Here is a 17,390-nt window from a genome sequence, read left to right as displayed (position 1 = left end):
CAGAACCACACCCCTAAATGCATTGAACTGCCATGTGATTGGTTGATTAGATAATTGCATTAATGAGAAATTGAACAGGTTTTTCCTATATCCTTTATGCGATTATATGTTCACATTTACAGCTACTCACAGCAGTAAATACATTTCCTAATGACATGACTGGGCTGATCAACAGTCCAGTATGAGAGAATCTGAAAGAGTTATAGCTGGCTTGGGTGTTTTGGTTTACATTACTTGTTTCGGTTTACATTACTTGTTTCCAGTAGTATAATGCCAGCGGGAATTTGAGCAGCATTTTGGTCAAACCTGGGTGCCGTCAGTGTGCATATACTCATGGAAACATTTAAGTGTTCAAAATTTAAGACAAACTTTGTAATCCACCAGACCCACTTTAAAAATCACCATGACCTAAATACGAAAAACTGCGGGCGATATTAATAACTAAAAGCAGATTCCCTTACGAACTTACTCGATCCTAATGATCAGAGTGGTCTGTTTATATTTAGTGAACATATCTGCTATGTATTTTGGTCCTAGGCCATTGAATGATTTACAAACGAGTAAAAGTACTTTAAAATCAATCCTAAATGTAACTGCAAGCCAGTGTAAGGACCTGAGGACTGATGTGATCTGCTCAGATTTTCTGTTTCTACAGAATTCTGGCAGCAGTGTTCTGGATGAGCTGCAGCTCTCTAATGGTCTTCTCGGGAAGGTCGGTGAGGAGCCCATTACAATAGTCCACCCTGCTGATGATAAAGGCATGAACAAGTTTCTCCAAGTCTTGACTGGAAACAAAAGATCTAATTCTTGCAATGTTTTTTATATGATGCTAAATCAGTATGCTGATTTAATTACTGCTTTGACATGACAACTGAAACGAAGGTCTGTCTCCAGAATCACACCAAAATTCCTGATTTGATTTTTAGTTGTTAGACCCCTAGAGTCAAGGTATGCATTCACCTTGACAATGTAGTAAATTAAAGCTCAAAAGGGAATTGTATATAAATAATTACAATTAATTATGATTCATTACAATTATTTATATGAGCTGTCGGTAGTAACTGTAGCAGAATTAAATTGCCATCAACTAATCTGTTCATCCAGCGAACCCTTAGCACAATTTCATATCAACTCTTAAGAAAGGATATTTCCGTGGCCACAGGAAATACATTCATACAGTATTAATGCATTAGAGCATGTGGCAAAATCGGAATCGTCAAGAGACAATGATTTGTAAGTCAGAATCAGTAACTCATGTAATTTGTGCACAAGATTTGTATTAAATAAACACTAATACAAGCTAGTCTAATAAACAAACAAACATACATGCATACATACAATCACTCTTACAGGAGAAAGGGCAAATGATATTTGATAGATGATACATCAGGTAAACCAGAGAATGAAGCTATGAAAAGAGTCAGTTAACCACCTCTGTAAAACCATCAGCGCCATTCATAACGACGTCTATAGCTATACTATACCTCTGTTTCGTTTAGTTAAATGTGTGATACTTGCATTTCCTTGGATTGGAATGAGCATCTGGATGCAAAGTCTTGATGGTTTTGTAGGTTCGGTGGTGTAGGAGTTGTGATCACGTTCTTCTGGTTTTTAAGTGTGATGAATTCCAAAGGTGTCCTGACTCAATGGTGATTGGGAATTTCTTCCCAGCGGAAAGTGAAAAGAGCTAAAAGAGACATCAGGCCTGGCACAGACTTAGGAGTTCAAGAGAGTTTTAGCTCACACACTCTGTTAAGAAGATTCTCTCCACATACTCTTTAGTCGCAAAAGTTATCTTGTCTTGCTGAGGTGCCTTGGTTGCCATGGAACCAGGGGGCTGGAGTCGTTTGCAGACATTCTGGCACCTAGTATGTTTAAGAGGGGTTTGTGATCATTTGTTAATTTAATGAAAAATTGTGTGTCTGATTGGTCCAAATGCTACAAGAACTTCATCTTTGTTTCCAAATGCAATGACTTATTTTTTTTCCTTGTTTAACAGAATAAAATCCTGGCACATCCAACTGTTAATTTCATCAATGCATTAGCAGAGGGAGTCAATGGGGCTGTAGTCATTTGGCGATAAGGCTAGGTAAATCTGGGAATCATCAGAATAGCTGTGATAGGCAATTTGGTTCTCATTATTTGACTTAGTGTGAGCATATACAGGCTAAACAAGAGTGGTGCAATAATTGAGCCTTGTGGGACTCTGCATGTCATGGATGGCTAGCTACATTGAAAATGCTTAAAATAAATGTCTAAAGCTGCATTTCCTTGTGAAATGAGAAATGTTTCTAAACCTGTAGTCCAGTCCAGCAAAGGAGAATAAAAATTTTTTTATGCCACATTAGTCAAAGCTTGCTTTTTGTGGCTTCTTATCACAGAATGAGCCAAAAAATATTACATTCTGTAAAAACGCTATGTTGATAAGCAATGGAAAAAATATGGATTATAAATATACTTATAATGGAAATGCCCGAGATGGCTTGTACTGTATAATGTTGATAAACTATATATTGTCGCAGTCGAGTGTTTATTGTCTTTATGTTTCATCATTCAAAACACGGAGGCTAGCTCTTCGCTCTTCAGTCACAGCGGTCAGGTAATCATTTTTTTAATTCTGATTAATTGTGGGTGGATGAGACAGACAATTAATGGTGCAAATATTAACTACATTCTCTAAAATATGAACAAAAATTTCTCTCACTGTTGTTTGATTAACATGAAAGGCAGGTAGGGCAAACACTGGACAGCTTCCAGGCGGCAAGGAAGTCGACCGGAAGTTGAAGTCGGCCACATGCCGCCATCTTGTAGCAGAACTTCACTTGCGTTAGCATCCCATTGACTCCCATTCATTTTGGCGTCATTTTGACATCGAATAACTTTACATCCGAGGCATTTAAAGACTCCGTTTGTACATTATTTATTTCTAAAGATACATGACAATGTATAAAGGGCTCCATTACCTTCTATGTTACATTATGGCCCCGTAGAAAACTTTGTTTTTTTTTTGGGTAAAAATAGGCTAAAGATTGCGTCATAAACACTCGACTCTCTGTCGCCCAGTAGAGAAATTACCGTACAGACAGGAGGAGAAGCTCGCAGGCAATTAACTTAATATGGCGTACTGGCATTACATTTTAAAATACTATACAAAATAATTAATCAGAATACTTACTCCTGCTCACTCACGCCAAAGAACTCCCCGCTCAAGCTCACCGTCTCTGCAAGATTAACGATGGCAGTTTTCACGCACAGCTACTAGAAGATTTACATCTCTCAGACAGGCTGCTGACGTCATCAAGCTTAGTTTCAGCCTGCGTGTCAGAAAAGGAAGTGCTAAAAATAGCTAAAAATGGCCTTTACTTGTCTCAATTGAGTTCCAATGGGGTCGCTGTGTCCATTTCTTTTACTGTCTATGACAGCTTCCCCTTTAAGATAGAAGTCTGGATCCAATACTGTTACACGTGCGCTTTCTATCGCAACCATTCCATTAAGACCTAAATGACTGCATTTATCAGGATACATGCAAAGCCAGCCATTTAGATGCATATAACTGTTTACTGAGGGGAAAAATTGCCCCTTGCCATATATTGATGCCTGTCCTGGTCAGAACGTGACAAGACAATAGCAAAAAAACGCATTACAAATGAGGCATTTGTTGCATCTAGTGGGGACATAATTACGGATTACAATGACTTACGCACAACGTAAACATAAAACCATGTCTGCATTTTTGATCTGAGAAATGACCTTCACTACACTATTTAAAACTCGCTTTTGGATTATCATTGGCAAATCCTTTACATATGTAAACGTACTTACAGAATGTGAGTCAGAACAGCCGGCACTTTAGTCTTCTCTCCAAGGATCAGGAAACAGTCCTCCATAAAACTTGCTGCACACATCTGAATATTTGGGTTAAAATGTTCTGGAACAGTGTTGTAAATAGAACTTAACCATTGATTTCTAGTTGTGTCCTCTTTTGGAAGGCCCAACATTTTCACTTCCACAACGAAACAGCGTCTCAACGACATGGCGTCGGCGGCAACAGTGAGAATCAAAGGTTACACTTTCTTTCTTTGCTTGAACATTTGGGTGGCATTATGCAAATCTTCTCACATTGTGACAGACACGTGTAGGCATTTTTAAATGAGGTGTTTTAGGAGGGTGTGGACGAGTATTAACTTGTATTAATATCTTTTTGGGTTTGAGACTTTAGTATTGGACAATGTATTGCCGTAAACAATGTATTTTGCGTCACCACGAAATAAACCATAATGTGTTTATTTAGCATAGCCTGAAATAAGTTCAAAGAAATGGCTACCAATATTTGCATGCATAAAACCATAACTTTGATGCATGAAAAATAAATTCAGGCCTTTAGAAGGGATAATACAAAATGTGATCTTTATTTATAAAAAAGTGGAACTAGCTAGACAAAATGTTACTGATGTTTAAGATCATAATGTTTTGCATCACCACTTATAAAAAACACAAAATACAACTTTTAGGAAAAAAAAAAAAATCATGTGTTATTTTTTATAACTAATCTACACTTAGTTATAAAAAAATAAAAGTATAGCTTAAAGTAATACTTCCCTAACTGCAGAAATGTGTTCTTGAATCAACTTTTAGCAAAGTCTTCAAATGACATGAGTAGCAAGCTTAATAAATTCTGCTTTGCTCTAAATTTATCAGTTCATTTATTTAATAGTACAGCTTCAAACATTCTGGTCATTATAAAGGTTATTATATGCCCCCCGTTGGTTTGTGAATGCATACTGTGTCAACACCTACTTTGAATAAGAATTTGAATTTCCTATCCAAAAATTGGAAAACGCAAATTAGAATTTTGGGGGGAAACTTTTATATACAACAAATGCAACAAACATGACACAACAGTATTAATTTTGTACATCAAAGGAGCCAAAAGTTACACATGTACAATACTCAAAAATCTTCATTTTAGACACTCTCCTCTAATTTCCAAGTTATTAGAAAGGCTTTTCTCCAGGCATTCCATTCAGAATTGTGATCTTAATACCATATTATTCAATGATCTACTTGAGAATTATGTGCATCCAACTGTTGCAACTATGTGGGGAGGGCCATTTTCCAGTTTGCATGAAGGCATAAATGCCTTTGGGGTAAATAGCCGCTTTTCAAATGTTGGGCCAATGCGGGCAGTGAGTTGAACAGAGCCTCGGACCCTTGTAGCACCCGATGCCAAAATAGCACTGCGTTTCCACTGTCGGGCCAGAAGCTCCGCTGTTCTTCACCAAAACCTGCACTTTACACGCCTCTCAGAAACAACGTCACGCAATGCCATCATTTCACCGACAAAGAGAAGTTATCAGAAAACTAATAAGAAATAAGTCACAGGAACTAAATGTTTAAATCCAAAAGCATCAATGTTTTCCTATAATAAGGTGATGCATCATAATTAATCATTTCTGTGAATAATTTTCAATCCTGATTAAAGTGTTATGAAGATAGCCTGCTTATTTAGTAGAGTCAGTTTCTTTGTAGTCTCCGTAGCCTATACACATCACATTTAGAAAGAATAATCATTTCTATATTTTTATAAAAGCTCTCAAACCAAAAACATTATTATATTTTTATGACATAGGCTACGCAGAGCTTGACTCTCGAGATGAGACTTATGACAGAAGAAAAAGGTTACTAAATAATTGATTGTGACAAAGAATAAGAAGCTGACAGTCACATTTTTACTAGGGTAACGTTAATGCCTAGCGTCTTTTAATATTTCTGTCTGGTATGTTGATTATAATCCACATCGAATCAAGTTATTTCAAACCCTCACTGCTGACTGAAAGTGAGTTTTTAGCTCAACTTATTTTAAAAAGTTTTTAATACTGGTGTTATAGCTGTTAGCTTTATGAAATGATCTGTGGCGCTAACGCTCTCCAGACACGGAGAAACTCCGCCTTTGTTCATAACTACTCCTCCAGCCCAAGCTGGCTTGCTCTGGCCCAAGGTTATCATCGGGTCAAAAAACCCTGGCCGTTGGCCCTGAGGAAGCACCAATGAGGCACAATCAAGCCCCTGAAGTGACTGGCCCAGGCACGCACTAGTATGCCCACTTTTGGCCCGACAGTGGAAACATACCTAATGACGCTCTGACGCTCTTGTCAGCCAATTTATTTTAAAAAGTATGACATTAATCACTCTTTTTGCAGCTATAACAAAACTCCACTCTTCTGAAATGGAACAATGTTACAGGTACTTGCTTCAGACACAGGAGCATCAAGAAAGTCAGGCAATGACATCAAGCAAATAAATTCTTGCTCACAGTATGCTTTCCCAATCCATCCCAATATATTCCCAGTAGTGGATTTGTGCATGTCATTCACTTTCTTCAACACAAGAAACAGTAGACCATTTCTTTGTGCACAGGTTCATTGCCCTGCTGGAATAGAAAAAGGGTCCTTGCTGTTGAAACAAAATTGAAAGCACAGTTTTTCCATTTTATAGTTGAGAATTTATATTTGTCTTCACAGAAACTGCTGGAATAGCCAAACCTGTTAATTAGATAAGGGTGTCCATATACTTTAGGTCATTTTGTGGATCTCTAGGTCTGAAAACAGTGTATTAGTTTACTATTTCCTACAACATGCCATTATCATCATTTTTATTAGGCTTTTCAGCATCTCCTTGCTGACTTTCGGAATCAACTATATTAGTCTCAGAAGGTTTTGTGCCATCATTTTCAGACTCTACTTTATGATGATATTCAAGATGGCGATCTAAAGCAGAGCGGAATGTGAAGCGGCTTGGACAGAGGGGGCAATGGAGCAAAACCTTGCATGGATTTCTCTTGTGGTAATAAGTGTGTCGCCGATAAACACTAAGTAGCCCAAAGACTCTACAACATTCTTTGCATTTGTATTCCATCCTTTGTTTGTAAGTTCCTTTAGAAGGAGACCCAAGTAACAGATCATTTGTCTTGGATGTGGGCTGATTTTCTTCTTCAAGTTCTTCTTGTTCACCATGACTTTTTGTTTGTGTTAATGCTTTCGCAGGTCCCTGATCCCGGTTTTTAACCTCATGTTCGGTCTTTGACTCCCCAGGAACCCTAGGTTGAATCGCTGAACTGTGGTACATGGCAACATGCTTTGTGACATCACATCTTTGTGGAAAGCGTTTTCCACAATGAACACAGGCATGCAAAGTTCCCTTATGGTAACGCATATGACGAGAAAGACTGCTTGAGTGTAAAAACGCAAGATTGCAGAGTTTGCAGGAAAATATATCACCATTAAAATTGACTCTGTTCACTCCTCTAGGTCTTCCTCTTATGCTTGACCTTAGTGGATCAACTCTCTGCTCTTGCATTTGTCGCATTACACCATGGCACTGCCGTTTCATCTTAGCCGGTAAACCCGAAGAGTCCTTTACTTCATCCTCATCTGGATGCTGTTTTTTATGATGATCTCTTAAATCTGAAATATGGTTGAAATGTTCCCCACACAGGCCACAACGACATGGCTCATTAATTGAATTACTTCCATTTTTCTCACTTTCTTCTTCCCCAAGCATTTCCTGTTTTTGTGTTACATCACTGGATGGCCTGCTGATGCGAGTATGACTGTTCAGGTGGCTTTGCAAGTCAGACAACCAAAAGAAGTGTGAGCCACAAATTTTGCAAAGATAAGACCTGTCCATATTATGTCCCTGATTTACCTCAGATCTACTCAAGGTCTTGGAACCATCAGATGCATGCCACTGTTTTTGATGTGAAAGTAAGGTCTCTTGTCTTAAGAACCGCTTTCCACAGTGACCACAACTATAAAAGCGTTCATGAGCATGGGTTTGAAGGTGGCTCTGCAGACTCTCCCCGTCATTAAACACCTTGCAGCACAGAGTGCATTTGAACCCCTGCTCAAGGGCACGGTACTGCTGATGCTGTTGTAAGCTCTGTGGAGTTTTGAACACTTGTTCACATCTTTCACACGTAAACTGAGTATACTCCTTCTTGGGCATCTTAGATGAAGTGGAAGCTTCTTGATTAGGAGGTTGGGACCATAATGACTTGGTTGATGGTTTTCCAAACAAGAAAGTAAAGTTGGACAACACAGATCGATCCACCACAGTGAGCATTCCGTTTTCATGGAGAGCAACCTCAATGGATGTGTTGATACAATTTCCATTACTAATGCTTAAACCATCAGAAGAAAATATCTCAGTAAGGCCATGAATGGCCATGTGTTCGACTAGTTTTGGGTACTGACTAAACCCTTCACCACACTCTGTGCAGATGAAGGCATCTCCTCCAGTTAACTCTAGCACAGAGTCCATTGAATAAGCCATCATGACAAAGTCAAATGTAGCCTCTTTTGAGTTGAAGTTCAATCGTTTAGGAAACAGGGAACATGTGAGATATATCTCTCATTATGTGAGATGTTTAAAAAAAGATATCAAAATATGATAACTTTGACTACTGGAAATAAAGTCCAATCTCACTTCAGCAGCTATAAAACAAGGGAAAATCTGTACATTTAATAAAAAGCCACACCTGCTCACAACATTTCTAAAATAGCAACTCTAACAAGTTCAATAAAATAGAAAATTCCAAAAATAATAAAAATATTTTCTTAAAAGTCTTTCATTGTCAATTCAATCATCAATTCCCCAAATCTGTAGAAAAATGTGACATTTGAGCATAATACAATGATGTAAACGTCGTTACATATGGCCTGCCTTGTTTCAGGTGCTGGCCCACAATTCAGATATTGCCATCTGTAAAATGAAAAAAAAGGAAAGAAAGGAGAGGAAAAGTAAGACACGCATACATTTTGTTGCAAGTGATGTGTCTTTGCATAATTAAAATGTTTAGATTTTTCAAAATTCATAATACGTACAGTTAAATAATCAACATAGGCTTATGATATTTCTGGGAAATTCAGCCCAGGGCAGTTATTAGAGCAACATCTACACTACCTAAAGGAGCCCAATGTACTTCCATCACACTTTCACTCTCTTTGAATGGACACATACCCATACAATAAATCAGTTTTGGCAAGTATTATGGTAAACACAGTCGATTATGTCTTAAAGGTGTGGTTGACACTTTTTTATATGTTTGATTTTGTTTACCAGAGGAGTAAACACAGTTTCAATGGAGGGACTGAGAGCCCTCGGACTAAATCTAAAATATCTTAAGCTATGTTCCCAGGTTAAACGGAGGTCTCACGGGTTTGGAACGACATGAGGGTGAGTTATTTAGGGATGCACAGATCATGATTTTTCATGGCCGATTCAGATACCGATTTTTTACAAGCAAACTGGCCGATTCCGATACCAATTTCCGATTTTTTAAAAATATATTTTAAGCAACAAACAAGAAAGAAGGAAAGTGTGCATAAACAAGATATTTGGTATTTAATACGCCAAACTTGCTTTTGTCTATTGAAAACAATAACTGTAACCATCTGAAATTAACAGCAGTGTCTGCACAGTAAGTAGACTACATTTAATACAAACATAGATGGTATGGACATCAGCATTTAGCTTTTGTTTTTGAATTGGGTTGAAACTATATTGAACTGGCCTTAATTAAAAGATTAACTGTAACCATGTGAAATTAAAGCCAACAACTGAATAGTTCTATAATCCAAACAACACAATCAACACACATTCAGTAACATGTTTCTTAATCAGCATTCAGTATTTTAGTTTTAAAATTTGGTTTAAAAAAAAAAAAAAAAGGTCTTTACCAGTGAGACTAAATAAAAGTATGCAATATAAATACATTTTCCAAAATGTTAAAATCAAATAATGTTTGTGGGAATAAAACAAAGATGCAAAGCGTTTCATTCATCCAATAAAAATAAAAAAATAATTAGGGTAATGAATTCACATCTATAGTTTTACTTGAGCCAATGAAAATGACTAATGACTTATTTTCTCAACTAAAAAAATATAGATGTGAATCATTACCCTAAAATGTTTTAATTGGATGAATGAAACAGTTTTTCTCAGTGATTTTTAAATTAAATAAAGTCTATGTAATTTTAAGGTAAAATAAAAATAATCATCCTAATGGAGAACTGACGTTTATTTCTGGCTTTTCAAACGTGTATGCAAGTTCTAATAAAAAAAAAATAAAAACATTTCAGTTTTGTCACAGTTTAGTCCATTTCGTTTATCATCCAACACGTGAGAAGTTGAGCTGAACTTCTCTTCACAGTCCCCGCGTGTTCAGGGCGCGGACCGGTACAGTAGACGCTCGCACAGCTTCAGTGCGCAGGAAAGGCTCTTATTTGTGCGCCAGTGAACCAACGGCTGATCGCTTCCTGCTATCTGTGCCTCAGACATGTAGCGCTGCACTTCCAGTACTGATCGGCTGCCTGTGTCCTGCGATTTCGAAATACTTCCACACAAATGACATAGGGAACGATTACAATGTAGTCTGTGCACGCGAGCGCACTTCCGGAAAAAGACCAAAAACCGGCCGATTGCCGATCGCGTATTTTAAGCAAAAACCGGCCGGTTCCAATTTATGGCCGGTCAACCGGTGCATCCCTAGAGTTATTAATGACATAATTTTGATTATTGGGTGAACTAACCCTTTAAAGTAAGCTTTTAGTAATACCTGTAAATGAAAAGCTTTTTTTTTTTTTTTTTTTGCTGATCCGAACAAATATCTGATCTGTAACTCAAAATTTGTAATATGGTCCGAACCGTGAGTTTTTTGATCCATTGCACCACTAGGTATATATATATAGATTGTCAAAATTGTTGTCTGATGTAGTTTGGCTGGTCCTGTGACTTATAGTCAGGTGCGACTTATTTATCAAAATTAAGTTGAGATGAACCAAGATACATGAACCAAGATAAAACATTACCGTCTACATCCGCAAGAGGGCGCTCTATGCTGCTCAGTGCTCCTGCAGCCTACCACTGAAAATTCAGTGATTCAGAGATACAGTGAAGTGGAATAAGATCGCGGGAGCTTGGTGAACTTGCTTAAAGTTATTGGGAACTGTTGGACTCGCTGGCTTGCTAGGTTAATTTTAGCCTATTCAGCCTCCCGGGTATTTTCTTTATGCTATTGTGTAGCTAACTGTTAATGTGTTATGTTAAAATACCGGACACCTATTCAGCCTGTTGTTCTGTGTTCTACTGTGTACTAGAGCTGTGCAAAAAATCGAATGCGATCTTCATGTGCATTTCCTCAGTAAAGTGATTAGTAGTATATCTCCAGCACATGCGAAAAAACAAAACAAAACCTGCCCAATTGCTTCTACTAGTCCAATCGTGTAACCTTCCGGGCAATAAAAATCCACGTTTTTGGCAGGGTTGGCTTGGTTAAATTAGCATTTTAGGGGCTCAATATCACGTTATTGGGATCGCTTCGACCCGTGGACATGAAAAACAACTGCGGGCTTATATATATATATATATATTTTTTTTTTTTTATATCAACAACTAGTAAAGATCAGCCACCGTCATAGCCCTAGCTTTAATCAGAATAAAACTGTATATTAAAAGCTAATAGTAGGGCTGTCGCGATAACCGCAATATTGTAATACCGCGGAGGACTCATCTGATTTTTTTTATAGATAGTATACTTTATTAGAATTATTTTTCACTGTCTTAGTACATTAAGCCATGTTAAGCGTTTTTCACAGTAAGCGTTTTAAAGTGTCCCCTGTCATCCAGCGCAGCTGCCCCCTCAAGCATCAGGTCGCGAAGCAACATCAAAAAGAACAGCTGAGACAGGTACCGGCCGACAGTTAGGAAGAGTAGCTGAAGCCTTTGCGAAATCTGTAAAATACAGCCGTGAAAGTAACAGGCATACCTGCTGAAGTCACGGATAACCTCCGCCTCAGTGCCCATACCCAAGAGAGCGTGAGCAGATAACGAGCTCACACACGCTATCTGCATGAGGAGTGCATCGACTGCAGCGCGAATCCACTGTCCTGGTGGGTGTATGTGTAATACATGTTATAACTCTTTGATTTCTTAAAAAAAAATGTATTGGAAAACGCATGTTCTTGTTGCTGTTTGGCATTTAACAATAAACAAAAATGTTTTAAAACGTGTCTCTCTGTCAGTTAAAAAAGATAGAGCTTTGTATGCAGCAAAATCAGGATAAATTAGGTATGTAAAAATAAAAAATAAAAAAAATACACGGCGGTAATATGGCATATTGCGCTATTGAGCCACCCATAATAACCGCAGGGGAAATTTCTTAACCGCGACAGCCCTAGCTAATAGAAGCAGTTACTTCATTATAAAAGGAAATAAATCAAGGCATTTGTCAGTGAAGGGACAGATCAGTGTGGAATAAAGGTCAATTATGTGAAAAATTTAGTTTTTTTTAAAAACGAGGCATGAACATGTTAGACTGCACCCCATGAACACAATCAAGCCTAGAAAAAAAAAAAAAAAAACAGTAAACCACCACTTTAAAGGTGCTGTGTGTATGATTGACACTGAGTGGCTGAACTAGGTATTGCAGTCCAAATTCAAAATATCAGAGAGGGTTTTTTTCACCCAGCCCCTCCTACTCAGACTTGATGCACACGCAGGTTAACAGATTTATGACAAACAGTAACAAGTGCACTTGCCAACTGGCAACCCTGGATTCTGAAATACCATTGGGTAAACTGGCAATGGGCAGGTTTCACAAACCATCCCCTGCTGATTTTGTAAATTTGCCCACTTACAAAGAAATAGTCTGTAATTTTATGGTAGGTTTATTATAACGTATAGAGACAAAACAACAACAACAACAAAAAATCCAGAACCCCCCCCCCCCCCCCACATTATATAAAGGTTAGAAATCGATTTGCATTTCAGTGAATGAAATAAGTATTTGATCTCCAAGCAAAACATGATTTAGTACTCTGTGCAGAAACCTTTGTTGGCAAGCACACAGTCAAAATGTTTCTTTTAGTTGGTCACTAGTTTGCATGCATCTCAGGATGGATTTTGATCCACTCCCCTTTATAGATCCTCCCTAAATCCTTAAGGTTTCTTGGTTGTTGTTTGGCATTATATACATTTTGTATAGTTTGAACACAAAAAAAAGTTACGGACCGCATCTCTGATTGATTTTTTCTCTTACCGCTCCCGGTAAGAAACAACCAATCAGAGCTGCGGTCCATAACTTTTCTTTGTGTTCAAGATTTACAAAATGTATATAATAAGCGAGTAAACCATGAATCCATTTTCCAAACCGTGTTTTTAGCCTGTCCTGAATCACTAGGGTACACCTATAATAAGTATTTATATTCTGACTATTTTAGATTGCTTCAGGGGTACCGCGGCGGAGTAACCCAGTACCTTTGTGATTCTTCATAGACATAAACAGAGAGACAAGCACATCAACACGTTTCATCGGGAGATCGTTGGCAGCACTGCATAGGATTTGTTCGAGAATGTCTCCAAATAACTGCGTTTTTGAATGTGAGGGAAAGTTTTCCATGTTCAGCTTTCCAAAGAACACAGCGTTACACGAACAGTGGATGCAGTTTGTTTTTCCAGGGCACCGACAGAGTGTTTCAAGTGCCTTTGTGTGTTCTGGTCATTTGAGTGACAAATGTTTTATAAACAAGGCGCATGTCGAAGCTGGATTTGCACATCATTTGCTATTAAAACATGGAGCAATCGCAGTGAAAAGCCCCCATTCATGTAAGTACAACTGCATCAGATTTCTGTATTTGTTTGGAAATCAGCACATAAGTGAATATATGTTAATGTAAACAACAGTTATTTTAGCTCCGCCCACCGCACGCCTCCATTTCTTTTATAAATATGACAAAACTAAAGACTTTTTGGAGATATGAAGGATGCAGTACTACTCTATAGGTACTCAGGATTAAAATGAGATTAGGTGAAACTTACAATTTAATTAATGCCGTCATGTAACAAATCTGTTCATATAAAACATTTAATTTGAAATATGAATTACTAATTACTACATTTAAATAAAAATTTAAAGCTTGTACAAATATTAGAAGTCATTAATATAAATAATTGACAATCATGTAAAAATATTTACATTTCCACATTTTCATTTATCTATTATAACATTTATGTGTTTTTTTTAATTATATGATGTCATTACGTGGCTGTCTTGCCACCAGCCAATCGCTGCACTGCTGATCGTGGTTTTGAGTATCGATACATAGCCCCTTTTAAACCAAACCATGAACGCGCAATTATCTCATAACTCAATCTAATCAACAATAGATGCGTTCAAAGAACTGAATTAGGATCATCTCGGATATATTAAGCAACGTATGAAGAACGGACCCCAGCTTGTATATTAGGTTATTTTGGCTGCTTTAAAGGGTTTAAGGGTTAAGTCATTAATGACAATATTAAAATTTTAGTGTGGAGTATCCCTTTAAGAGCTGCCACTGCCAGTGCTGAACATGATGCGGATCAGATAACTCTTTACCTTTTCAGGCTGACTTTAGGTCTTAAAGTCTCTTCTAATGAGCTGACAAGTTGAATTGGGCGTGTTGGATGAAGGAGATAGTGCTGTTCTCCAGGACAGTTTTAAAAACCACAGCATTTCAGAAACATGTTCTTCAATGTGATTCGCCCCCTGCAATGGTTCTGTTAAAATATTTTTAACGCGTAAACCTGAAGAAAAAAATTATCACCTGCGCTAACACACTACTTTTGACAGCACCTACTACATATGATACAATCAATCTATTTAGACATCAAGGAGAGGAAAGCAAGTCTGTAATGAAAGTTGTAGTGTTAATTACTCAACTTTTACAGTTTGATTCATGTAACAGTTAGTTATAATACTATGCATAAATAAGAGATTCATTTTGAATATAAATGAATTTATTTGCGTTTGTTCACAAATTAATATTTTTATTTTGTTTAGGCTACTTCTTTATGTTTCTGACTTGAATGTGTGATGAATGTGGCATGAGTTCCTCAGGTGCAATGGAAAATACCTTTTTTTGTACATAAAAAAAATTTGTATTATAAAATACCTAACAAGTGTACAAAATAGGAAAGGAAGTTTTACTCACCACAAACCTGATGTTTTAATTGTGATTACTCCCCCTTTACCACAGCCAGGGCAAACAACAGAAATCACCCAGTATTTCTAAAGGGTGACAAAGATAAGAAATGTTGAAATAAACATGTAACAATACTAAACAAGGGTCTGGTACATTTTCTTACTGTTTTAACAATTTAAAAAAAGTTAAAAGAAATGTATGCACAGAAAAAAAACACAACATAGTAACACAGTATTACTCTCATAAAGGGCTAAAATCAATTATGGTTACACAATACACAGCAATTGTGAAACAATAGTATCATTATATTAACCAGCAGACTCTTATTCAAAGTAGCTTACAAAACGTGGAACTTCGTACGTTTTTATCTTAAGAGCTATAAGCTCAATTGAGTATCGAGTAGCAAAAAGTAATGCTGAGGTATTTTAGGTTCCTGGCATTTAAAGGGTTAAGGCACCGTAGGATCTTTACGAGTCCAGCAACCAAATCAGGCTGCTCATCGAGGCAATGAATGGTGTCCTTAAAAACAATATGAACCACACATACATTAAATCTAAATAGGCGGTTAATGTACACATCTATAACAACGGGAAGATTATGGGAAAATGTACAGCTCAAGGCAAATAAAAGGCAACACCATTAACGTACATTGTTAACCCCACATTACAAGCCTAAACAACACGCTAACGTTAGCGAAGTTGACTTACTTGTAGATTACACACTTGTTACGCTACGTAAGTAAAACCCAACTGGTTTTGTGTAATGGATATATTAAAAAAAACATGAATTCATAACACAGTATGTACAAACAGTCACATGCATCCGCGAATTACCTCGTTGATAAATGACACTTCTGAAGAGGCTCAAACGCGGGTAGCAACTTTCCGTCTCCTTTCTGTTTAATATCTTGCGAGTTCAACGTTTATCGTATATTGTTTTGATCAGTCAACTGAACTAGTTGTAGTTTTTCTCAAACAACAATAAATCCTCGAGGAATGGAAATGGGAAATAAAATCGAAAGCTTCGTGTTGGCATTCTTCTTCGTGTGAGATGTGTTTTGCTGCATTAACGCCACCCACAGGACTGGAGCGGAGATGCCAGTTTACAGGATCACCTAAAGGGGTGGAAAATCTACAATATAAATCATTGTTTTGAATTAATTTGATATTTGGTGTATGCATGTACTACTTTAGTCATGTTATCTAAATCTGTTGCTTTGAGATAATTTGCACTGTTTTATGTACTGTATACATTTGTCTGTGCGGGAACATTGTAAGATGATATTGAAATTTAACGATATTAATCCCACAGTTGATTTATCTTGCATGTGCTGTGTCATGTAGGAGGGTAGCTGTCATGATATAATTTTAGGAAGAATTAAATATGATATATTATGGGAAGCTGTTTTACCTAATAATCTGACATCCAACACTTCCTTTATGAAAATTAACTTTGGTTTTTACTACAAATAAATCCATGGATGTTGTAGTAAAAAATGGTTTTGTTACACTAACCACAGTTTAACCATGGTTATGCAAATAATAATCAGTGCACCACTGCCAAGTACACTTAATAAACTACTATAATAAAACCATTAATTTTCATAAGGCTTCATATAAAATTATTTGCAAAACAGCTGGAAGAAAATAATTTGTATAATAATGCAGATTTACGACTTAACATTTTTTGAGATTACATGAAATATTTAATTGATTTTAAATACATCAGAACCATTTGAAATGAGCTAGTTAAGACATTTACACAGATTCTTTTTCACTGTAAAAACAAACAAGCTAATTTAACTTAGAATAATCTGTAACCTGGCTGCCTTAAAAAGTTGTTAAAGGGTTAGTTCACCCAATAATCAAAATTATTTAATTAATGACTCACCCTCATGTCGTTCCAAACCAGTGAGACCTCCGTTTATTTTCTGAACACAAGATATTTTAGATTTAGTTCGAGAGCTCTCAGTCCCTCCATTTAAACTCTGTGTACGGTATAGTGTCCATGTCCAGAAAGGTAAGAAAAACATCATCAAAGTAGTCCATGTGACATGAGAGGGTCAGTTAGAATGTTTCGAAGCATCAAAAATACATTTATAAGTTCTGCAAACTACATAAAAAAGTTGGCTAAACTACTGTAAGCGTCTTATTAAATTAATTTATCTTTTCAAGGCAGCCATGTTACTTTTAAAAAAATAGTTAATGTTACTTGTAACCAGGGCCTAAAACTTAATTTTTGCCACACCTGCCAATGGCCAGTGACATGATAAAATTTACCGGCCATGAAACTTTTTTATTTTTTTATTTTGCAAAAACAGGCAGTTATTACTATGAATTGACAATGTTTTTAATTTGTCCTGCTGGTGCA

At 36.9% G+C, this 17,390-nt stretch overlaps 1 protein-coding gene across 1 annotated transcript; it reads right to left on the bottom strand.

The window, feature by feature from the left end:
- Nucleotides 1-4,405: 4,405 nt before the first annotated feature.
- On the bottom strand, nucleotides 4,406-16,071 carry LOC113095809 (zinc finger protein 91-like). The gene is made up of 3 exons (XM_026261177.1): nucleotides 15,854-16,071; nucleotides 15,030-15,106; nucleotides 4,406-8,760 (listed from the first exon to the last, which is right to left on the bottom strand). Exon 3 carries the CDS (start codon nucleotides 8,332-8,334, stop codon nucleotides 6,628-6,630), a length of 1,707 nt encoding a protein of 568 aa, XP_026116962.1. The 5' UTR covers nucleotides 8,335-8,760; nucleotides 15,030-15,106; nucleotides 15,854-16,071; the 3' UTR covers nucleotides 4,406-6,627.
- Nucleotides 16,072-17,390: the final 1,319 nt, after the last annotated feature.

The sequence above is a fragment of the Carassius auratus genome, unplaced genomic scaffold (genome assembly GCF_003368295.1).
Source record: "Carassius auratus strain Wakin unplaced genomic scaffold, ASM336829v1 scaf_tig00215795, whole genome shotgun sequence".
NCBI lineage: Eukaryota > Metazoa > Chordata > Actinopteri > Cypriniformes > Cyprinidae > Carassius > Carassius auratus.
The sequence above is the reverse complement of the archived record's forward strand: the minus strand, read 5'-3'. Positions and strand labels throughout refer to the sequence as shown.

Coding starts and splice junctions, on each gene's coding strand:
- LOC113095809 (XM_026261177.1), bottom strand. CDS start 8,334: ATGATGGCTTATTCAATGGACTCTGTGCTAGAGTTAACTGGAGGAGAT.